Source organism: Aulonocara stuartgranti, assembly GCF_965226115.1.
Source record: "Aulonocara stuartgranti genome assembly, chromosome: 4".
NCBI classification, from domain to species: Eukaryota; Metazoa; Chordata; class Actinopteri; order Cichliformes; family Cichlidae; genus Aulonocara; species Aulonocara stuartgranti.
The window spans coordinates 22,844,932-22,869,321 of NC_138942.1; the positions used below are offsets into that span (position 1 = coordinate 22,844,932).

The window sequence follows — 24,390 nt, forward strand, 5'->3', positions numbered from 1 at the left end:
GCAGAAAATTGCACTCTGGTTATCTCAGCGCAGCAGCAGCAGCTGAGATGATATCTTTGAGTAAATCAGTATGCACACATAAAACAAACAATAATGAAGAAGAGGACTCCTTTCAACAAACTCACACCCTGCAATTATCCTTCTGTTTGAACTAACATTTTAAATGAATATCAAAGGTGGAAACAAAAATATCATATTTTAGTAAATGAACTGTTTTCTGTTTGTTTTTTCTGAGCTATCAAAATGACCAGAAAGTTCATTCAAGCAGGTAATGAGAAAAATATCAAACACTGCAGGTATCTCAGTTAGAAAAGTACACGGGAAGGAGCGGATTATGATGAATAATTCGAACCTGTCTGTACATGCTGCATGGTGGTAGGTTGACTCCTTTCCAGAAAACCAGGTGTCAACCTGTGGGAAGAATTTACTGAGAACTTGTCATATAAAACAATGTGTCTAACCTGTGTGTTAGTTCAGCAGCAAAGACATGACTTTTTACCACTTGGCCAAATTAACCTGAAAATTAACCTGCCCTTCTGCATTTTCAGCTGCTTAGCTGTTTGGTAATAACAAGCAAAGAAAGACTACCATATAGACACAGTTGGCACATGACCAGTGCACTGAAGCCAAAGGGAGCAATGGCCTTAAGATCTATTTTTAAATCGTCTGTATTTCTCAAATTTTGGTGTAAAATTATTCCAAGATTGTAGCATGATTGTAAAAGAGGTAAATATTTTGGTAGTGAGGCCAATAAAATTACGTCATGATAATGTAAAATGTTAGTCTAGTTGTCAATGTAACAAAGGCACAGATAGTCTATAGGAGAATGGTGCAGCTATGCCAGGGCTAGCCCAAAATCAGAGGAGGACGCCAGCATTTAAAGTATTTGATACTTCTTGTTAGCATCTGCCAATCAGGATGCGCCTTTTAATTGTTCAGGATGCCATAAATGAACTTGAAGAGCCCGTCACTTTTACCAGTGAAAGAGATGTTCTTTGAAGGCTGAGATTTTAAATTGATCAGTTACTTTTCTGCAATGGAAAAATTCAGTACTCTGAACTTTTTTTTATTGAGGGTGTATTTAAATTAAAGTTGATTGATTTGCAAGTATAACCAAGTAAAATGTTTTTGTGTGTGTGTGTCTGGCAATAGAACCTTAATCTTGTAAATAGATTTGTAAAGTAGCAATTGTGTATTTTTTTTACCTTGTATATATTGTTCACTGCAGCAGCCTAGTAGGCGTGAGAAGCCATTTTTGATGATTAAGTATTCTCCTGTTTTTTGTTAGAAAGTTAGGTTAGTGAATTGTCTTTTGGTTGGTTTTCATTTGTGTATGAAAGCATTTGGCTTCCTGGCTGAACTGATTTTTGGTAAACAGCCCAGTCCAGCCCACCAATCAGGAGATTCATCTGGTTATTGCCAGATCAATAATCACACATCTATCACAACTTCCACTTTCTTTTTTTTTTTTTTTTTTTTTTTTTTTTTTTTGTGTCCCGTTTGGATCTATAGCCATCAGAATTGTTGTCTTAAGGCCAAGAAAGATGCCAAGCGGATTTATTTTACCAAGTGGATCGTCATGGCCTTGCCATATTGGTCCATTTGATTGACCTTTATTATAATTATGAATTTATTTTATTTTCAGTTGCTACAAACGGGACAGACATGACTGGAGGATAGGACAGGGAGAAAGAATGAAAGAAAGAGAGGGAGAGAAAGAAAACCAAATGGGAGAAGAGACGGTGAGAAGGGGGGGAAGAAAGAAAAAAAAAAAAAAAAAAAGAACAAAACTCCTGGGTCACCTGTATGGAGAAAAAAAAACAGAAGAGAAAGCAAACAACAAAGAGCAACATAATAAATAAAATAAAAAAAACGGCACCATCACAATAAACTAGCTAGCAGTAGATATCAGTAGATACTAAATAATAAACGATATTGTGCAGCACGCAAGATAGACAGCGCACAATGTGCTTTGAGGCAGCAGCCAAGAAAGCTGTAGTCCGCGTCTGTGAATACCCGTGTGTACACCTGTGTGCATACCTGTGTGGATCAGCATGCTTGCATTCCAAAGGTTTCTCCATGTAACGATCTGCTAGGGAGTGTGGGGAGCCACAGCCCCGTCCTCCAGGGCATGAAGCAGGTATGGAGGAGATCAAAACTCCAGACATCCAGAGGCCCCCAGAACACAAGAGACCAAGGAAGACCAACAGAGGGGCAGCTGCGCCACTGTCCCAGTAAGAGCTGAGGAGAGTCCCAGATGAGGGCTCACTCAGCAGCCGCAGAGCAGAAGCCAGGGGGAGTTGCAGTGACGCGCCCGTGAGCTCCGCCGGCAGCCAGCTGTGCCTGAGTGACCGAGCCCCAGGCCGAGAGGCCGGGGGCACCCCACCTCCGAAGTGGTCCGAGCGAGCCCCAGGCTCCAGGCCCCGATAAGCGGCCGCCAAGGAGTGAGCCGGTGTGTACCCGGACGCCCACCCCCAGACACAAAGAACCACCAACGCACCGACACCTGAGGGAGTCCGCCACTGGCAGGGGAAGTGGTGGTGGGTGGAGATAGGTCTCCAAACCTTGGAGGGCCTGAGATGTCCCCAGAGAGGTGGTGTCTGATACCCAACCTGACATATAGACACAGACATACAGGCACACACAGACACAAACATCCATTCCCACCCTCATGCTCTCATATGCACTTACTCCACACTCAACCAACATGGAGACAGACATAAAGAGACGCTGTACACACGGTCACACTCCCCAAGCGTACTCTACGAACCGGGTCTAGGTACCCTTGCCCCTGGAGGGGGGAACTGCACCCAGACCCAGGTGGTGTTACCCTTTTCCCTGCGGTGGGGAGAGGCAGACCACCCCGACTCCGCAGCAGCAGGGAGGCCCCACACTCCAGACCGCAGTCGGACGGCCAACTCCTCCTCCTAGCCCCCCCGCTCCAGCAGGCCGCAGAGAATGGGGGTGAGAGAAGACTCCAAACCTCCCTCCACTCGCTCATTGTAGTGTTGATGCATGTGTGTTCTAAGGTGCAATTAAAACCCAGGAGGGCATGGAGCTACCTGCCAGAGAGCAGCAGGTAAGCGCATAGTCCCTCCTGCTAGCCCTCAATGTCTACGTGTATTTAACATTGAGAGGTGGGCAACGACGCCAGGGGTGGGGTGTACACCCTGATGGTAATTTGGACTCCGTGTATCGTGCCCACCTCCAAGATCCTATATGTATGCGTAATGAGAGTGTGAGTAATGTGAATGTCTAAGTTGTGGGATAAAATTGAGGCAGAGGCAGCCAGAAGGGGACAGGGGGGGGGGGGGGGGGGGTAGCCTCCTCTGCACCCTGGTGACATACCCCTACTCCAAGGCCCTACATGTGTGGGTGGTTGTGGTGGAGCGGGAAGAGGGAGGCAGCTGGAGATGGGGAGGGAAGGAAGGGAGGGGCAGGTGACCCCTCCCTGGGGCCAGCTCCCCCGCTGACCCCAGTAGGCACTCCCATACTCCGCGACCCGCCAGGGAAAGGGGGCCCAGGCCCATCCAGACCGGGGCCCAGCACAACTTCCACTTTCCCAAACCATCAAGCTCAGGTCGAGTCCAATCATCTTTCAACTTGCCACTTTCAAGCCAATCAGCCTCCACTTCACATACTTTAAATCTCACGGTTCCTCTGACTACTTCCCGCAACCCACCTCCTCTCCATCTCTGCTTCAACCCACCTTACTCAGAGCTCTATCCAAGTCTCTATCTTCATCACCATCACAAGCATCTCGACTCCGGGCGGGGTCCTGCCCTATAAACGATCTGGATCTATTTAGCCATCAGAGTCCAATCACCAGACGGCTTGTTTCAATTCTGTTTATCAATAAATTATGTTAAATTTATCCTAAAGATCTCCTCTTATTAAAATTTCACTCAGTGACATGGTCTTGGATTTAATGTGAGCAGTCACCCCTTTGTGCCTCTTGTCTGAAATTCCTTTTTAGTTTGTGAACAGACAGACATTTGGAGAATGTACGACTATGATAATGTTGTAGAGACCCACCCTTTGGCACATCCCAGCACACCCACTCACTTCACCAGATGCACCTTGTTTAGTTCTCTCACCTTTGATTGGGTGTGGTGCTTGTCCTCGATTGCAATCACCTGTCACACATTATATGTCACACATTATATAAGGACTGCATTCACTTTTGGCTCACTTTTTCTTCACTTCCACACGGGGCGGCAGCTGAGGTGAGGTTCTATTTGGGTTTTATTTTATGTATTGTTTAAGGGAATGAGTAACTTAAATCTGTTTTCCTGTTTTCTTTCAGCTGTGGCAGTCCATGTGTGTCTTTGTTTCCTTCCTTCTTTGCCTTATTTATTTGAGAATAAAAGGAGAACCCTGAGAATAATTCTGAATTAGATGGCTGCTTTTTCTTATTCTAACCGGATGAGCCCATGATGCTGATTGCTTCAGCCCTGAACCTTCCTTCCTTCAAAACATGGTCCTCCGAGCCGGAGCAGTGTTAGCGTCATGGATTCAAAGCAGCCATTGACTGAAGGTTTGAGAAGATCCAGTCGTGATAGTCGACCTCCTGCCTACCTGCAGCAGTATGACGTTCAGTATCCTGGAGCTAGAAGAGCTACATGTGAGACAGAGAGCCAAACTGAATGCCAGCATAGTGACAAAGACACACATGGGCCGCAGGATCCTGTCGGAGAGTCAGAAAGACAACCAGAGACATCCCCTGCTCCTTTACCCACCAACCAAGATGAGGTCATGAGGGAACTCCTGACAACAATGAGGGAGATTAGGCAATTTATGATTCAATCATCTCCTTCCCATTCTCGTAGCTCCAGATCTTCCATTCGCACAGTCTCATCTGATGGAATCAAAGCTTCTGTATGCAGTTTACGAGCCAGTCCTCAAACACATCAACGACATGAGCAGCTCCCAGTGATTGATACAGTAACCTGTCAATCACCCTTCCAGCCCCCGCAGATTAGCCGTCAGTCTGGCTTAGTTACAGCTGCCAGCCCTCCTTTACCTAATTCAACAATACTAGATGCTGCTATCCCTTCAACTGGTTTGCCTAGACCAGTCCTTGCTACAGAAGATGAGACTCCCTTTGATTTCCTGGCCTTATCACGGCAGGATCTCCACCAGATCTCATGTGTTCAACCTGCTGTTCCTTTAGCTGAAGACCCTGTTCAACCTCTCATTCGCATATCTGACCACAAGCATTGCCCTCCTCTAGAGCAGCAACCAGCTACATCCAATGCCTCAACACCACAGCACTTTACAGGAAGGGCCAGAGTCGTCTCTATTTTTTGAGGCGACTGAGGTCCTTCAACATCTGCCAGAAAATGCTGAGGATTTTCTATGAGTCTGTTGTGGCCAGTGCGATCCTCTATGCTGTTGCATGCTGGGGGAGCAGGCTGAGGGTCGCAGATGCCAACAGACTTAATAAACTGATCCGTAAGGCCAGCAATGTTGTGGGGATGGAGCTGGACTCCCTCAAGGTGGTGTCGGAGAGGCGGATGCTGTCCAAGATAAAGACAATGTTGGATAACACCTCCCACCCACTCCATGACATGTTGGTCAGTCACAGGAGCTCGTTCAGTGAGAGACTGAGATTACCGAAAAGCACCACTGAACGACACAGGAAATCATTCCTGCCTGTGGCCATCTCCCTGTACAACGCATCCACTTAACACACTGTTTGCTGCTACAGCTACACATGTTTCTTTTCCAACTATTTATTTATAAGTGACTTATGTATGTATGTATGTATATATATGTATATATTGTACTATTCTTAGTTAGCGTATTGTCTGTCTTGTCTTAATGTTGGTTTAAAATGGAGCACTGTAACAAAAAATAATTTCCCCCAGGGATCAATAAAGTATTCTGATTCTGATTCTGATATGACCAGAAACCTTTGATACCTGGTACTGCTAGCTCGGGTCACTCCTCTAGCACGAGAACACATGTATATAAGCTTGAAGGTCCTTCGTTTCCAGACCTTAGTAGAGAAGACGAAATGCAATACAGGATGTTACGGATGGCCCTTACAAACCTTCTTGATCCTCATGAGACAGAGCACTTCAAATATCACGTCCTTCTTGATCACCTCAAAGTAGACCAAGCTAAACGATTAGCTCTTGCCTTTTCCTACGCTCCTGACCCATACACACAAGCCATCAAAGCCCTTGATGAGCGTTATGGGCAACCAAGACAGCTGGCATTGAAAGAGCTAAAGAATATACTGGAACTGCCTCCTATCAGAGCAGGTGATGGTCAGAGCCTTGATAATTTTGCTCTTCGAGTACAGGCTTTAGTTGGGTTGCTTAGCACTATGGGAGAACAAGGACGTGCAGAACTAGATTGTGGCTCCCATGTCGATCGCTTGTTAGCGAAGTTGCCTGCAGAGCATTTCAGTCGCTTCAAACGGCATGTTTACAGGGAACAGGGAGAAATGACGTATACTTTGCCTTTGTTCTCATCCTGGTTGCAAATGGAATGCAAGTGTCAACCAAGGAAGGCCAGTCCTGTTTCATCCTTCAACCAGCCACGACCTTCCCGTAAGTACACCTCTCCACTTACAACAATATTACATGGGGCAAATACATCTGATGATCCTGTACAGGCAGCACAACCCATCATAACTAAGGCAACATGTGCATATTGCCGCTCACCTGAACACCACATTAGTAAGTGTCCCGAGTTCATTCAGAAGACAAAGGATGAGAAAATAAACTGGATAAAAGCAAACAAACGGTGTTGGCGTTGTGCTAGGACTCATCAGGCCGCAAAGTGTGACCTGAGGAAAGCATGTGCCACCTGTATGGGACTACATCTACAGATCCTATGTGATGTAAATAAGAGATCTAAAACTGAAACTAATCCTGTAGTGAGGACACTGTACTTTGATAGACCTAGTGACTGTCCTAGTGTCCTTTTAAAGGTTGTGAAAGTGCTCCTGCGAAACGGCAAAAGAACCCTTGAAACATATGCAGTACTTGACGATGGCTCCCAGCGTACCATTCTTCTGACATCAGCTGCACAGCATCTCAACCTAACTGGGGAAGCAGAGAGATTATCACTTAGAACGGTCCGTCAAGAAGTTGAAACTATTCATGGTTCTTCCGTAAGTTTCAAAATCTCACCCATCGCACACCCAGAGAAAACCTACACAATTAATAATGCCTTCACTGCAAGTCACCTAGCACTTTCAGACCACACCTACCCTGTATCATCTCTCCAACGGAGATACAAGCATCTTCAAGGTATCCCATTACCCATTATTAATAAAGCAGCGCCACTCCTGCTCATAGGCTCAGATCATACTCACCTCATCACGCCTAATGCTCCATTGAGGCAGGGACCATATGGGTCTCCTGCAGGAGTTAAAACCCAATTAGGATGGACACTTCAAGGTCCGATCACAGATTTTCAGCCCCAGAGCAGTACAGAGCATGTGCAGTGTTTGTTCACATCTCTCAGTTCATCTGCAGATGTACTGCGTTATCATGTTGAGAAGCTATGGCAACTAGACACTTTACCTGAATACAGTGAGAAATCTGTGATCCGATCAAAGCAAGATCAACTGGCACTGGAACTCCTTGAACAGGCCACAAAAAGGGTTGAGATCAATGGTGTTAATCGCTACGCCACTCCTCTTCTTCGGATGGCAAACTTTCCTCCTTTGAATGTCCCTCCAACTGTAGTCATGTCTAGACTCCGCAACACTGAGGCTCGGTTAGCTAAAGATCCTGACAAAGCCATGTCTTACAAGGATCAGATTTTGAAATTGGAGCAGGCAGGCTATGTAGTCAAACTTAGCCCGGAGGAGATGCACAATAGCAAAGAAACCTGGTATATTCCTCATCATATGACAAGTCACAACAATAAAGATCGCATAGTCTTTGACTGCTCTTTCACATTTCAAGGTCAGTGTCTCAATAAGTACCTATTGCCAGGACCAATCCTAGGCCCAACACTTCTCGGTGTTTTGTTGCGTTTTAGGCAACATTCAGTGGCAATAAGTGGCGACATCAAAGGCTTGTTTCACCAAGTCCGTCTTCTGCCTCCTGATAAACCACTCCTCCGATTCCTGTGGCGTGACATGAACAAAGCAGCTCCCCCTTCAGTGTATGAGTGGCAGGTACTCCCCTTTGGTACGACCTGCAGCCCTTGTTGTGCAATCTATGCACTGCAGAAACATGTGAAGGAATATCAATCTGACAAAGATGTGCAGTCTTCAGTAATGCAGTGTTTCTATGTTGATAACTGCTTGCAGAGTTTTCCATCAGCAGAGTTAGCTCGAACACTCCTAGACAAATTAAGAAACCATCTATCAGAAGGAGGCTTCGACCTTCGCCAGTGGGCCAGCAATAATCCTGTTGTGATTAGCCATCTACCATCTGAGGTAAGAACGGCAAGTAATGAACTTTGCCTGACTGAAGACAAGCCATCTGGCCCACATGAACGCACATTAGGATTATTGTGGAATTGTGAGATTGATTTGTTTGCCTATAAATACAGAACTCTAGCCTCACACCCCACCACAATGCGTCGTATCTATGCAGTACTTGCTCGTCTGTATGACCCATTAGGCTACTTACTCCCATTCACAACACGCGCCAAAACCTTGGTGCAAGAGCTATGGAGAAAAGAGAGAGATTGGGACGACCCTTCCCTTCCACACGACCTCTTAGAGGCATGGAAGTCCTGGGAAGAAGAACTTTGTTATCTCCCACAAATTGCCATCCCACGTTGCTATACTTCTAAGGAAATGGATGTTTCTACCACAGTTCGAGACATTCATGTCTTCTGTGACGCTTCAGAGCGAGCATATGGTGCTGTCGCATATTTGAGATCAGATGATCTTGAAGGCCATGTAGAACTGAGTTTCTTGTTAGCTCGCTCACGTGTTGCTCCTAAACGGCATTTAACAATACCCAGACTGGAGCTATGCGCAGCCCTACTAGGCGCACGCCTCTGTGAGCTCATACAAACAGAACTCACCTTACCAGTCAGGACTACCACCCTTTGGTCTGACTCGACAACTGTACTTCACTGGCTTCAGTCAGATTCCTGCCGTTTCAAGGTATTCGTAGGAGCCAGAGTCTCAGAAATTCAAAACCTCACAAACAGCCAAGACTGGAGATACATCAATTCAGCCACAAATCCTGCTGATGATGTTACGAGAGGTAAATCCCTGAAAGAGTTCCTTAGCTCAAACAGGTGGACCGAGGGTCCCTCGTTTCTGCATGAACCTCCAAATAACTGGCCCACAGTTACAGATCTCCATCCTGATGATGATCAGACTGAGTTAAAGAAAGCCTACTTCTTTGGTATTGTCAGTATACCCTCCCATACATACACACCCAGCTTTAGAACGTATCAAGAGCTATTGGATTTCACGGCTCGTTCACTCTCCAACCAAAAGGGTAACATTCCTTCTGCAGCTGACTATCAAACAGCAGAACAAGAAATCCTTCGTCAGGCACAACTGGACAGTTTCGGCGAAGATTTAGCCCGTTTACAGTCAGACAAACCCCTCTCATCCGACAGCCGTCTATTGTGTTTGTCACCAGTGTTGTGCAGGAATTCTGGACTTATCCATGTAGGAGGCCGACTACGGCAAAGCCCAGACTTGGAATTGAATGTCATTCACCCAATAGTACTTGATCCTGCTCATCCAGTGACCAAACTGATCATACAAAATTATGATGACAAACTGCATCATGCTGGTTCAGAAAGACTTTTTGCTGAACTACGTCGGAAATTCTGGATTCTCAGAGGAAGGGAAGCCGTACGCAGGCATCAGTATAGCTGTGTCGCATGTCCGAAATGGAGAGCACAGCCCATCATTCCAAAAATGTCAGACTTGCCTGCTGCTCGTCTTAGGTTATTCAAACCACCTTTCTACTCCACAGGAATAGACTGCTTTGGACCATACAAGGTCAAGACCGGCCGCAGATCGGAGAAAAGGTGGGGAATAATATTCAAATGTCTCACCACTCGGTGTATACATCTTGACCTCCTAAACAGCATGGATACAGACTCCTTCCTCATGGCCCTCCAGCGATTCATTTCTCGACGAGGAACACCCCTGGAAATTATATGTGATCAAGGAACTAACTTCAAAGGAGGAGATAAGGAACTACGGGCAGCTTTTAACAACCTTGCTCCGACTCTACAGCCGGTCCTGATGACTAAAAGAATCCATTTCAAATTCAATCCCCCGCATGCACCCCATTTCGGTGGAACCTGGGAGAGGGAGATAAATTCTGTGAAGAATGCTCTGAAGAGAACCATTGGTGCACAAATGGTCACTGAAGAGGTCTTAAGAACAGTCCTAATTGAGATTGAAGGCATTCTGAACTCAAAACCCCTAGGCTATGTATCCTCACGCTTGCTGAAAAGCCCAGATGACCGCATCAGAACTGTGGAGGTCTTAGTACAGGATAAAATCTATATCTGCCCTGTCTCCTGTCTGATCCCCCTGCCCCCGCTTCCTGACGAAGATCGATCCTGACCATATCAATATATTTCTCTCTAGAAAATATGGGGGCGGCTGTTGTAGAGACCCACCCTTTGGCACATCCCAGCACACCCACTCACTTCACCAGATGCACCTTGTTTAGTTCTCTCACCTTTGATTGGGTGTGGTGCTTGTCCTCGATTGCAATCACCTGTCACACATTATATGTCACACATTATATAAGGACTGCATTCACTTTTGGCTCACTTTTTCTTCACTTCCACACGGGGCGGCAGCTGAGGTGAGGTTCTATTTGGGTTTTATTTTATGTATTGTTTAAGGGAATGAGTAACTTAAATCTGTTTTCCTGTTTTCTTTCAGCTGTGGCAGTCCATGTGTGTCTTTGTTTCCTTCCTTCTTTGCCTTATTTATTTGAGAATAAAAGGAGAACCCTGAGAATAATTCTGAATTAGATGGCTGCTTTTTCTTATTCTAACCGGATGAGCCCATGATGCTGATTGCTTCAGCCCTGAACCTTCCTTCCTTCAAAACAGATAAAGTCTAAAAGGTTGAGCTCAGGTACAAAGCAGAGTTAATTGTGTCACTGCCTGGGGCTGGGACAGGTTTAGAAACACAGTCACGCAACCTCGAATCGCACTACAAATTCTTTATATCACCTTTTATTTAGACACATAGCTGTCACTATTCTGTACTTTAGTTTAGGCAGGAAGTTATTTGCATTCAGATTTTCCATTGTACTTTAGTAACCAAAGAGAAACACAGTGATTGAATGATTTAGTTTAGAATTTGAATTGGCAACACTGATAAAACCAGCATTTTGCTTCTATTAGTCTTAAGTCAGTTTGTGATTCTTGGTAAATGTTTGTGATTCTTATATCTTGTGTTTGAGCAATAAATATTCTTCCTAAAACCAACAACATCTGATATGTCTTTTCCCTTCACCCTAGTCAGTCAAAGTAGATAAGTAAAGAGGAGTGTCACAAGGAATGCAGTCCAACCAATAAAAGCCTTTAGGGTGAGGTTCACCTATTTCCAGGGAAATCGAATCATGAAGTGTGCAAAGAATAACAATACTTTTTTTTTTTTGGCAGTTCTGCATCGCTATCATTCCCAATTCTGGGGTGATCCAGCCATAGTGTATGAGGTGCAAGAAAATAAAATGAACAAACGCGATTTTTATTTTTTTTAATTAAGTACAGCACCTTTCCAGACATTGCTTGTGGTGTCAAAAAAAGGGAGAGCTAAATACAAAAAAAGTACAGTTAACTAATGCTGACACTGACAATACAAAGAGTCTTTCTCCATCAGTTTTGTGTGTATATATTGCTACTCTTGGTATGTCTGGATAAGACCCTGACAAACATTAAAAAAATAATCAAAGCCACGATCACATAGCTTACTTGTTCCATGTGTGACAGGGCTGTAGTATACTGTAATGCAATGTTTGGTAAACTGTATAGGGTCCCTTTCCTTTCATCCAAAATGTCTACCTACTTAATTTTACAGAGGTAAACTGATCCATTATCCAGACTGAAACCAGCATGGAGTGGTTCAGTGAAGGTTGTGTTCACGGTGTACAGGTGGGTAACTGTATCAGGAGAGACTTTAAAGAAGGACAAAATCCCTGCCGGCCAGTCCAGGTAAACTCCTATGATAGGACTATAAAGTGCTGCAAAGTTTATACAGGAATTGTTATGATAAAAACAACCATCATTCATCCAGCACCAAGACTTTTCATTCTTTCCCAATGAATAGTCAGAGGCAAAGTCTCCCTCCCGGTCAATGCTTTTATATGCCACTCCAACGTTAGCATGAGAACACTTAGCCTCCCAGTAATGGCGACCTGTCAGACCTTCTTCACAGAGAACCTGGAGGGTATTAAATCTGTCTGGATGATCAGGATATGGTTGCTTTTCTGGGGCATATTCTGCCATTCTGTTCTCCTTGGTTAAAATAATATTCACACCTGCTGTGTTTGGGTCAAGTGTTAGGTCACAGGCAACTGGAATCAGAGCATGCAAAAACAATTAATTACTTGTAATAGTAATATTATGTAAGTATGGTTCTTCATCTCTGGTTATTGTATCATCAAACTTTTAAAAAAAGCTAGGTTACTTAGTATTTATACATTTCCCCAAGTCCCTGTTCATACAATTGACATGCTGTGTAAACTGTTTACGTGAACATTCATTTTGCATAGTTCTTTCCTGGTTGTTATTCTTGTTGTTTTACATTAAATGTTTTAACTTTGATGCATGAGGAATGTGGATTGTATCTGATTGCCCTTATACCAGTTGAGTTAACAGATCTGGAATAAATGAAAGCCACTTTTATACAGAACATTGTCCCTTGGCCACAGAAAAAGCTCTAATTTGGATATGACTTTAAACTATAGACTATCATTGATTAAGCACAAGGCCGCATTGGACTTTACACTTTCGTGATGTAGAAAATATTATTTATAATAAATCACCATTGTTCATTTTTGTATATTCATCCTGATTTGGAAAATGTTTAGGGACTTGTAAACACTTGCAAATATAACTGCATGGATGCAAATCACATGTAGCATGTAACATTTCAGGAACAAGAAAAGGTTTTCTTACACTGTCTCAGCAGCTTCAGGTCAACCCAGCATTCTGCGTTTTGGTCCACACTGATGGGAATAATGATAAAAATCAACTTGCAAACATTATTATAATATTATCAAGTATAAAACTGTGTTTGTTATTGGTTTTCCATACTTGAGTTTTTCCAGACTGCAGCATGAATCCCTCTGTTTTTCCTTCAGCATCTGGACTATGTCATCAGTGAGATTATTAAAGCTGAGGTCCAGATCTTTGAGACTGCAGGGTTTCAAGTTTAGAGCTGAGACCAAAGATGAGCCTCCATCGTCTGTCACTTTACAAAATGATAGCCTACAGAAAGCAAACAATGAGTGGTAGATGCTCTCATCAGTGCCAAGTTTGACTTTCTGTCATAACACAAGTGCCATTTCATAGCTTTTTCTCAGTGTCCCTTTGGACAGCACTTTGTGCCTCTCACTTTTTTTGAGTGATATCAAATGATTAGATTGCAAAAATTATTGCAAAAAAGTGTTATGCTTAAGTTCAATAAGGAAGACCTGCAGTCACACATCTGTCTGCTTCCCATGCGTTTGGTGGCTAATCTAAGCTTAGGTCACTTTCACTTTCCCACGCTGTCAAGCTCATTGCGACATTACAGACTAGTCCGATCATGTTTCTGCGCACCTTCTTGAGGCCAATCAGCCTCAAATCCACGTACTTAACTGAGCAAATTTAACTGAACGTTAAATTAGCTGATTTCTGTATATCAGTAAATCATGTTCAGTTCCTTCTAATTATCTCTCATTTTTGAAATGCAACTCAACTGTACCGTATATTCAGTTTCTCTTTTTAAAAAGCATGACCTTTTGTCTGAGTTATTTTTTGTACTAACCTGAGTGTTTTTAAACCTGTCAGTGCATTGCACAGTGCCAGCACCCCCGAGTCTTGTAGGTCATTGTAGCTCAGGTCCAACTCTTTCAGGTGGGGAGGTCTGGAGCTGAGTGCTGAGGCCAGCATTTCACAGCCTTTCTCTGTGACTTTGTTGTGAGTGAGACTGGATGGAAAATGTTGCGATACAATAATTACCAAAATATTTGAAATAAATGAAAGAAAACATTACTGTGACAATAATTCTCATTTTTCCTCATATACAGTTCTTAACACATTTATTAGACTGTGTGAGAGGTTTATGCCACAGCTGCAGTGGTAACTATATCTTTATTAAAAATTATAATCATATCTTTTTTAATGCTTGTGTAATGGTGTAATCCACCAGTATGCAAAAGCACTTTAATCAAAATGACATTTTAATGCTAATATACAATCATTGCTATTATCCATGAATTTAAAAACTACCTTATTTTATTTTTTTTCTAATTATTGTGCCATGTTACAATTATTACTTGCATTTCTGAACAGAAAAATTGTTTTAGTTATATGTCGATATTATTTATTGTTTTATGACAGGTAGTCTAATAAATTTGCCAAGTGCTGTTCAATTCAACAGCACAAGATTAGAATGACAATCTTTGTTTTTCATTCTAATCTTGTGTTGTTGAATGATAAATAAATTATATTTATGATATTTATAATAAATAAACAGATTTTTCCTAAATAGTAACACTAGAAAAAACAAGTTAAATTTCCCCACTGAGAATCTGTTCACCAGCATCACAACCATGATACTCCATGTCAAAAGTACTTAGAGTTAAAATATTTCAAACTGAGCTTTCTTCCTGTTGACTAAACTTTAATAATACCAATAATTACTTTTTAGTAAAGAATTTTACCTTAATGCCTCCAGTTTACATTTCGTGCTCATCAGCTCTGCTGACAGTTTCTTCATTTCTGAGTCTTTAAAATTGACGTAGTTCAGTTGCAGCTCTCTCAGATAACAGGTGCTGGATTTAAACGCTGCCACTAACTCTTCACAGATTTTCTCAGGCTTTGGATTTCGGTTCAGTCTTTTGTTGCAGAGAATAAAATTGGATTGTTGTTTTTATCTGGCTGAAATTTTTCAGAGCAACTGAATTTCTGACATATGAGAAAGCCAAAAAATTAGATGAAGAATAACATATAAAACGGACCTGAGCTTCTCCAGTTTCTGGGATCTTAATCCAATTGACAGCACAGAACATAGTGAGTCCCTCAGGATGTTGCCACTCAACTCCAGTTCTCTTAGATTTGAGATTACTGATTGGATGGCTGATGCCAAATCTTCAGCCTGTTGTTCTGTGAGTTCTTCACCAGAAAGACTGCAAGGGTAAAGGACAATAGGTGAAAAGATCCACATGATAACATTCACCACTATGTCAGCTATACCTGTTCACAAATCTAGTCAACCAGTCACACAGCAGCAACCCAGTGCAATTAGGCATGTAGAAACAAGATGTCCCACTGAACTTCAAACCGAGAGTCACAATGGAAAAGAAAGGTGATTTAAGTGACTGGGAATGTGTCATGTTTGTTTGACAAGACACTCAGATTCTCTGTTAGTACTAACTACTGATTAGTTAATACTAATAGAGAATCATTTAAACACCACAGTCTACCTGACCATGTCAATTCCTTTGTAACCATAGTATACACATGTGTATGGTTACAGGGGGATTGTCTGGAAACAACAGTTTCAAGCAGGAAACCATACAAAGCTCTCTGAAGAATGTTCCCAGAACCTTGTTGAATCTATGTCATGAAGAAGTTAAGAAGACATCTGAAGTTAAAAGGTACAGCCCACTACTAGCCAGGTACACCTAACAAAGTTTCCAGTGAATATATAAGCACACTGTTCAAAAAGCACAAAATCATAATAAGAAATGACAGATCGTACAAAAAAAAGAAAGAAAAAACCCTCAAAATGATAATTTTACCAACCTTAGAGCCTCTAGTTTACAATGAGAATATTTTAGTCTGTCAGCCAAGATTTCTGCACCTTCATAGTCCCTGCTTAGAAATGTGTTATTGACTAGGTGCAGCTCAGTTAACACAGAGTGTGGTATGCAAAGAGCTGAAGAGATCGTTTTATATTCCGAAACACTAAGATCCAAGCCTGAGATTCTGCAAAAAAAATTTGATTAAATTAAATAAATTTTTTTAAAAAGATCATTGTGCAATGTAGAGTTTTAAAGGCATGTAGATCATTTGCTAGCATATATATATACATATATATATATATATATGTATATATATACGGTGAAAATACGGTATTTGTTGTCTAATCTGAAGAATTTTTACAGTAAAAATGATATAATTTTTTCCAACTCAGCACTAGAAACCTGTGCTCAGTTAAATGGTTTTGATTAATTTTATTTATTCTATATGGGACAGTAACATGGTATGTGCACAGTTATTCCCACTAATCACCCATAGCACTGAGCATGTAATTCTAAGGCCTCAATTCCGCTGTGTTTTCTTTCTGTTTCTTTTTAAACAGCTTTTTTTATTTCACAGTGCCAGACAAAGCAGCAAAGACTGCAAAGACTCCATTGATCATAACCGTAAACTATATTTCACACTGTAGTCTTGTTATGACTCTTCTGAACTGGCATACCAATATATCAAAGTACACTGACATATGTTAGACCTACAGTTTCACTGGTGTTTGTCTGATAGATTTGCTTCACTATAGACTTACCTTGCCTTTTTGCAGTTCCTCACAGCTGGAAGAAGTCTAAAGATACCTTTTCCTGATGGTCTGTATTTCTTGAGATTGAATTCATCCAGAGGTGTGTTTGACATCAGAATCAAGTCAGCCAAAGCTGAACACTCAACAGGAGAGAGCGGTGATTCAGGAAAACAATTTGGTTTCAGATACTTACGTACTGAATCATGTAGGGAATTGTCTTTCAACTCAGTCAGGCAGTGGACAAGGTTTAGACATCTTTCAGCTGAGCAGTCAAACAAATCTATTTCTAATAGACTTGACCGAATTTCCTCAATATTTGTTGAATGCTCTTCAGTCTGCTGAATCAGGCTTTGAAGTGGTTCTTCTGATGATTGTAGCGAAAAGCCAATAAGGAACCTGAGGAACATGTCCAGTTCTCCGGTCGTTCTAAGAGCCGAATTAGCTATTGTAATTTCAATCAGTTCATTCAAAGGTAGATCCACTGGATCACTTTCCAAGATAGTCTTGAGCTCTTCATCAGACCCTTTTAGCATGAAATCCTTGAGACTTTCAGAATCTATTTTTTTGTTTGCAAAACTGTGATATACAAAGAGAGCAGCAAAATACTCTTGAACTGTGAGATGCACAAAGCAGTAAAGTTTCTTTGTTAGGAACACACTCTCTTCTTTGAATATTGCTGTACACAACCCGCAGTAAACTCCAGCTTTCGTTATATCTATGTCATACTTCTTCAGATCTCCAGCAGTGAATATGATCCGGCCTTTTTCCAGTTGTTCAAAAGCCAACCTGCCTAATTTCAAAATGAACTCTTCATTTGACTTAAAAAGCTCTGCTGTATCAGGCTCTTCCTGGTCTTCCTGGTTGCCATATTTTTCATTAGCTATCGTCATCTGAATAAGAAGGAAGTGTGTGTACATCCCAGTAAGAGTTGTGGGTATTTTTTGGTTTCCATCTTTGGTGTTTCCCATTTTATGCATCAAATACTCAAAAACATGTACAGCAATCCAACAGAAGATAGGTATGTGACACATAATGTACAGGCTCCGTGACATTGTTATGTGTTCAATTATTTTTTCAGCGACTGCTTTGTCCTCAACTCTTTTTCTGAAGTACTCTATTTTTTGTGGATCATCAAATCCTCTGACCTCGGTCCACTGGTCGACATAATTAATAGGGATGCGTCGAACTGCTCCTGGTCTTGAGGTAATCCAAACAAGTGCAGAGGGAAGAAGATGTTTCCTGATAAGGTTGGTCACCAGAGTGTCCACTGAGGACACCTTCGTAGCATCATCCAGTATTGTGGTCGTTTTGAATTTCAGCTGAAGTTGACTTTCATCGAGACCATCAAAGATGAACAAAACTTTACGATCAGCCAAAGCTTTCGCAACTGCTATGGTTTTAAGTTCTGGATGGAATGTTTTCACAAGGTTCTCAAAGCTAATCTGATCATCTTGGACCAAATTTAGCTCCCTGAATGGAAACATAAAGATGAAGTCCAAGTCCTGATTGGCTTTTCCATCTGCCCAGTCAAGGATGAACTTCTTCACAGAGACAGTTTTTCCAATGCCAGCGATTCCCTTTGTCATCACAGTCCTGATTGCTTTCACTTCTTTGTCGTCTTGCTCATGTTTAAAGATGTCATTACAGTTGATTCTAGTACCCTCAACAGTTTGATTCCTTGCTTTATCTTCAATCTCCCAGATCTCATGTTGTTCATTGACATGTTCACTCTCCCCTTTTATAATGTGAAGCTCTGTGTAAATTTTATCCAATGATTTTTCCTCAATAGTAGTCTTTTCAGTGCCTTCTCGCTGCCGCTGACACTTCTGCCTCAGATATTCTTTGTTCTTTTTGATGACCTCCTTGATGACATCTTCTGCTGTAGGTGAAGAGGAAAAAGAACAATCTTATAACTATCATTATCCCTGGTCTAGTTCCAGCATTAGATTCTTTTTAAATTTCTTGTTTCTTCCAACAAGTCTGTTTGTTGTCTGTGTGGACTCTATTACTCAACTATTTATATATGTATATATGTACAGTGTTGAGTTCTTTAAAGTAATGCAGCATGTTATTTAATTACTAACCAGAGGACTTAGTTAGTTACACAACTGTATGCAAATGTACTGTTTACAAGGTCAGGGAAACCTGAAGACTGAAGAAGTTACGGGTGATGAAATGTTTCTCCCGCTGAAAACGCTTGGTTCAGATGAACAGAATCAACTTTCAGTCCATAGACAATTCCAATTGATCGCCACTATTTCTCTAGACACTTCAAGCCTGACTGCTCATCACTGCCTTTGTTACCTGTTGAAGATCAGACTTTGGGTGCTGGGCTGGGGTTGGATTCAGTTTAAAATTACTCTGGGTTTTTGACTAGTTGGGTGTTAGCATGCTGTCCTTGTAAAGAACCAAAGTTGTGTTACCAATTATGCATTTTTTTAGTCCGAATTATAGTTTCGACTTTACCGTTGCACTTTTGTCCTTTTGGGCAATACAAATTAGTAATGTCCATATCGCCACTTCTCAAAAGCTGCATTGATATACTTCTTCAGCATTTTCCTCCCCACGCATACAAACACAAATCAGCTGATTGTAGCGCAGGAAGGACGCAGGAAAATAAACATCTGATTTTTTTTCCTCTCTACTGTAACTGTTGTGTAATTACTGAATTTAGTATAGTAACACGTTAACTTACTCCATTACTGAAAAATCCAAAGTAATTACAGCAATGCATTACTTTATAACTCGTTACACCCAACAATGTGTATCCACGTGTTCAGCGTTCAGGCCATTACATACCGAACACGTGTTTTTGCATAAGATTTGCCATCTGAGAACCTGTGAAACTAATTAAGTCCGTCCTGTTGTTTCTAAACAAAAAACAAAGAAATTCTGGGTTCATCCATTTTTTCTGAAAAGGCAGTAGCAGGGGCAAATTCATGGTTTGATCGAGCACTTGAATTTTCATTACACCACTATCATACATATATTCGGTGTCGCTGTTTGAGCTCTTGTTAACAGAGTTGGGACCACATCTTAGAAAGCAGAGAAATCATTTCAGAAAGCTGAGTGACCCGGAGCAGCTTGTAGCTGTGTGTTGGAGGTACTGGTGTGCGTTTTGTGCTACAACCACACCTATAGCCAAATGCAGTGATCTACTTGTTGAGATCAGTTTACTTGGATCTGAAAAAGTGAGCTTGGTTCCAAATATGCACTAAAGTATCTGAGTCTAAAACATTTTTTTAACACAGAAAATATTTCCACAGATTTTATGTGCTTAGATTTTATGCAAAAATCTTACTAGCTAGCCTTTAGTTATGTATTATCCTTTAACGTGGCAAAGTATAGAAAGCCTTCTCAACAACTTTTGCAGAATTATCTGCATGTCATAACTATCTTATATTTTATGCATTAAATGAAAAACAAAAGAGATAACAGGGCAGTTGAAAATGTTTCACCCAAACACCTTACATACTTTCACATGTCTCCGGCTGAATTTCTTGGAGGCTTCTGAAGAAAGCAGATTTGACTTCTTGAGTAGTCAGGGCGTTGTAGAGTTCCCTCATCTTGTCCTGGCTTGTTGTTGCAGCATCAATTTTGTTGTAGGTCTCTTTATGGATCATTTTTTGCTGTCTCATTTCATCTGCTATTGGCATCACTAAAGTGACGCTTTGAATGAGCTTAGACCTGTTGCTGTCCACCCAGTCAGCTTCTTTAAAAAAACACAAATTAATTGTAAGAGACTGCATTTTAATGGGTATTTTATGACCAGAGTTTGTCTTAAAATTATTAACTTTAACTCACCATTTTTGTTGCTGAAGCAAGGACTGACAAAGGACAGAAACAAAGTTACTGTAAGTGGTTAATGTGTAAACCATATTATGTTTTAAAAGAAAAGGGTAAGAGTTGCATCTTATATTTATGTTGTTACACTGATTGTATATTCGGTTTTTTTTTTTAATAAAATCAGTGTGATAATAAAAGACTAAACAGTTTTTTTATGAATGAAAAATAATGAAATCTCACCTGAAGGTGTTACCTTCAGCAGTAGCACAGTCATGTGCACTGCTGTTCTCACTACAGTTGTTTTTTCCAGATGTTTCTTCTGCATGTCTGGATAAATGCTCTTCTGCTTCCTTCAATGCAGTCCCCAGCCCCTGCACAGACGGCCGTCTTAGGAGGGAGGAATTTGCTCCACTTTCCTCTGTGCTGCAAACAACCTTTTTCTTTTGGTCAGATTTGTTGTTTTGCCTTTGACCCCTCCTGTGCGTAGAGCATTGGCTGCCCATGTTTGTTCTTCTGTGTCAGCTCAATGACTCAAAGCGTTTAAGTGCGATCTAGGCTACCACGCTCTATCGCATTAGTGCTGTGGCTTTACAACCGCATCCGGTGTCTGTAAAAGTAAAAGTAAGAAAAAAAAATGAAGCATTCAGAGAATTAATGATCATTGACATCTAAGATATTTGATTGGGTGAATGTGATATGTGGTTAATATATTTATCTTACCTTTGTGTTCGATGTCCTGTAGTAGCTGCAGTAAATATGAGAGTTGGCTGGGTGAATCTCTCTCTGTTCACTTGATCGTTTTCACTCTCTCTATCTCTCTATCTCTTGCGCTCTCTTTTCTCTCTCTCCCTCTCTTGCTTTGTACATTGTGTAAAGAATCAGATACAATGTAACACCACCGGTTTGGTGAGTTATTTTTTCTATGTTCAGATAGTAATAGCAAACACGTTATTAATTTGTTAAGGTAAACCCATTCACGGTAGACTACTGCCAGTTTTAAAATGTTTAATTTACCTTTATTAGTGTCCCTTGCGTTTTATATGTGAAGAGTAACGTGCCATTGAAATAAACATTAAAGCCATTTTTGCAGCTGTGCTTCTAAAATGTGCATGATTTCAGTGTGGCCTTTTGTCTTAAATGTTATTTGTACAAAATAATAATAATCCACTCATTCACAAAGCTTTTGTAACCTATAAATTTAAAGTGTCAAATACTTAATTTGTGCAAGTGTAGCTTCTCATGTTGCTATTTAATGAGAATCTTAATCAAGGTAGTAATAAAACCAAATGTTGGCTGTTATGTGCCAAGAGATGTGGCTTTGCTTTTGTGTTCTATTTATTTTTTAAGGTGTCAAGCCGCCACCTATTGGCCAATTCGAAGTTGATTGGCATGTGTCTGTTGGCTGGTCTGGGCCCAGTTGGCCAATCACACGCCGAGGATTACTACAAATGAGCAGCCCCTGGCCGGCTGGTGACTGCTGGTGGCTGCTTTGACAAACATTCGTGAACAGGCTTCTTTATATTGTGTGTGGTGGGAGGCTGGACAGGTAAGCTGGGGTACCCTATACACTGGTTGTAGGTTTTACTCTGTTAGTCACACTAGGTTATGCGGTTGATGCCACTCTTGTATGTTTTCACTGACCTTTTTTTTCGAGTAGCTAGGTAGGCCTTTTGTTTTGCACTTTTTCTTTCAGTTAGGCCCTGGAAGCTATCGACCTCTTTTTGTTTTATTAATTTCTTTGATTTGGATCAACCGCCCAGTAGGGCTGCTCGATTATGGCAAAAATGATAATCACGATTATTTTCACTGAAATTGAGATCACGATTATTTGACGATATTTATTTAACCCTTTAAGACCTACTATAGAACCAAGTCCACCAGAGCTTATATTATTTTTTTTACATGCTGTAGTGCCATTTGTGGGAGCATTTCAAGTTGCTATACATCAATACAACTGTTATAGCCCATATTTTAATAATATGTATGCATTAAGTCCATAGTAATTACATAAATTGCAAAAAAGTGCAATAAACTACAAAAAAAATTGAAAATCGCTTTTGTTTTGTTTACATATATTTCTACTTGGAGAAATTTAAGAGGCTTATCCCTCAAAACTTTAAATACAATAAAGTTGCAAAAAATAGTTTCCCACCACAGGAAATTTATTTTGAGTGTCTTCATAGTTTTATTTTGGAGATACAGCAATTTTTATATACTGCAGGAAAAACAAAAAACAATGCTATGATGCAAATTTGCAAAGAAAACAGCATGTGCATCATTTCACTGTGGGAAGTGTTACGAACAGCTGATAGGAATGGCAAAGCGTGTTTCTGGAATATTATGTTTTTGTTCCTGCAAGCGCTTTTTATGCAATTTTTGCAAAGCTATATGTGGAACGAAACCATGACCGAGGACAAGCTGATGGCATCAGATGTAAGTACAACTCCTCCGGTTTCATATGCAAAACAAATTATTGCGCTAGCTTACACGGTTCAGGTTCTACAGGGATTTAAAAATAGTTACACAAAACGGAGCGTGCTGCTCTGACCGGCTTTAAAGGGTTAACAATGACTTTAAAAAAATAATATAAAATAGTGTGCAACACCACTGAAGTTTTTTTTTTTAAACTCTCTTTTCAACCAACGGCAGTCACTCTCCAAATAACTTCTGCTTAGCTTTCCGAGCTTCCCTCGGGTCCTCTTAATCAGCGGTCTCCAACCTTTTTTGCGCCACGGACCGGTTTATGCCCGACAATATTTTCACGGACCGGCCTTTAAGGTGTCGCGGATAAATTAGGGAGGGGCTAATAATCGGCTCAGTCATTTTTAATGATCGTTGAAAGCCCAGATCGTAATCATGATTAAAATTCGATTAATTGAGCAGCCCTACCGCCCAGTCCTCCTCCCCCACCTCTTTTCTGTTGTTAAGTTTGACTATCCAGGCAAGCAACCAATAAATCCTGCCTGATACTTAACTGTTCTGTGGTCTTCCTCCTTCATTGATTGTGGTTGTCCAGTGTTGCTGTCTCCTTCCTACCTTTGCCTCCACCATGGTGGGGGGGACGTAACATGGCTAAGACAGACTGTCTTAGCCAACAGACTCCAGCTATTTTTTAAAGAGAAGCAACCTCTAGTGGCCAGGGGACTAACTGCATGGAAAAACCAATACAATAAGAATAAATACAGTACACAGCTGTACAGAATAGAATAAAATAATATACTATATACAGTAGAATAAAATAGAATAAAAATATACAATAAGATAAAAATAGAATACGAATGCTATATACAACTGAGTAAAAATACAACGATGCCAGAAAAGATTATTGCACTTAGTGTTATTGCACATGTGTGGATGTGTGTGTTTGTTCAGTTAAAGTCTTTGTTGTGGAGTCTGACAGCAGTGGGGAGGAAAGACCTGCGAAATCTCTCCGTCCCACACCGTGGGTGCCGCAGTCTCCCACTGAAGGAGCTGCTCAGTGCTGTCACAGTCTGCTGCATGGGGTGGGAGATGTTGTCCATCAGGGATGACAGCTTAGCCGCCGTTCTCCTGTCACTCACCACCTCCACTGGGTCCAGAGGGCATCCTAGAACAGAGCTGGCCCTTCGGATCACCCTGTTCAGTCTCTTCCTGTCCCCAGCAGAGATGCTGCCGCCCCAGCAGACCACACCATAAAAGATAGCAGAAGCCACCACAGAGTCATAGAAGGTCTTCAGGAGTGGGCCCTCCACCCCAAACGACCTGAGTCTCCGCAGCAGGTACAACCTGCTCTGCCCTTTCCTGTAGAGGGCGTCTGAGTTATGAGTCCAGTCCAGTCTGTTGTTCAGATGAACACCAAGGTACCTGTAGCTGTCCACAGCCTCAATGTCCATACCCTGGATGTTCAGTGGTTGCAGTGGAGAATGCTTGTGCCTGCGGAAGTC

At 41.5% G+C, this 24,390-nt stretch overlaps 1 protein-coding gene across 5 annotated transcripts; it reads right to left on the minus strand.

Moving 5' to 3' along the window:
• Positions 1-11,659: 11,659 nt before the first annotated feature.
• LOC309705704 (NACHT, LRR and PYD domains-containing protein 3-like) lies at positions 11,660-23,619 on the minus strand. 5 transcript variants are annotated; one of them, XM_082531626.1, is made up of 13 exons: positions 23,443-23,619; positions 21,188-21,212; positions 20,708-21,074; positions 20,486-20,508; positions 20,157-20,393; positions 16,691-18,560; positions 15,931-16,113; positions 15,144-15,311; positions 14,847-15,020; positions 13,949-14,110; positions 13,234-13,407; positions 13,096-13,145; positions 11,660-12,491 (listed from the first exon to the last, which is right to left on the minus strand). In XM_082531626.1, the coding sequence occupies exons 3-13, from the start codon at positions 20,968-20,970 to the stop codon at positions 11,980-11,982; spliced, it is 3,816 nt and encodes a 1,271-aa protein (XP_082387752.1). In that variant the 5' UTR covers positions 20,971-21,074; positions 21,188-21,212; positions 23,443-23,619; the 3' UTR covers positions 11,660-11,979. The 5 variants fall into 5 exon arrangements, with proteins under 5 accessions (XP_082387752.1, XP_082387753.1, XP_082387754.1 ...); XM_082531627.1 differs by lacking the exon at positions 23,443-23,619 and having other exon boundaries at positions 20,157-20,390; positions 21,188-21,272; XM_082531628.1 differs by lacking the exon at positions 23,443-23,619 and having other exon boundaries at positions 16,691-18,557; positions 21,188-21,272.
• Positions 23,620-24,390: the final 771 nt, after the last annotated feature.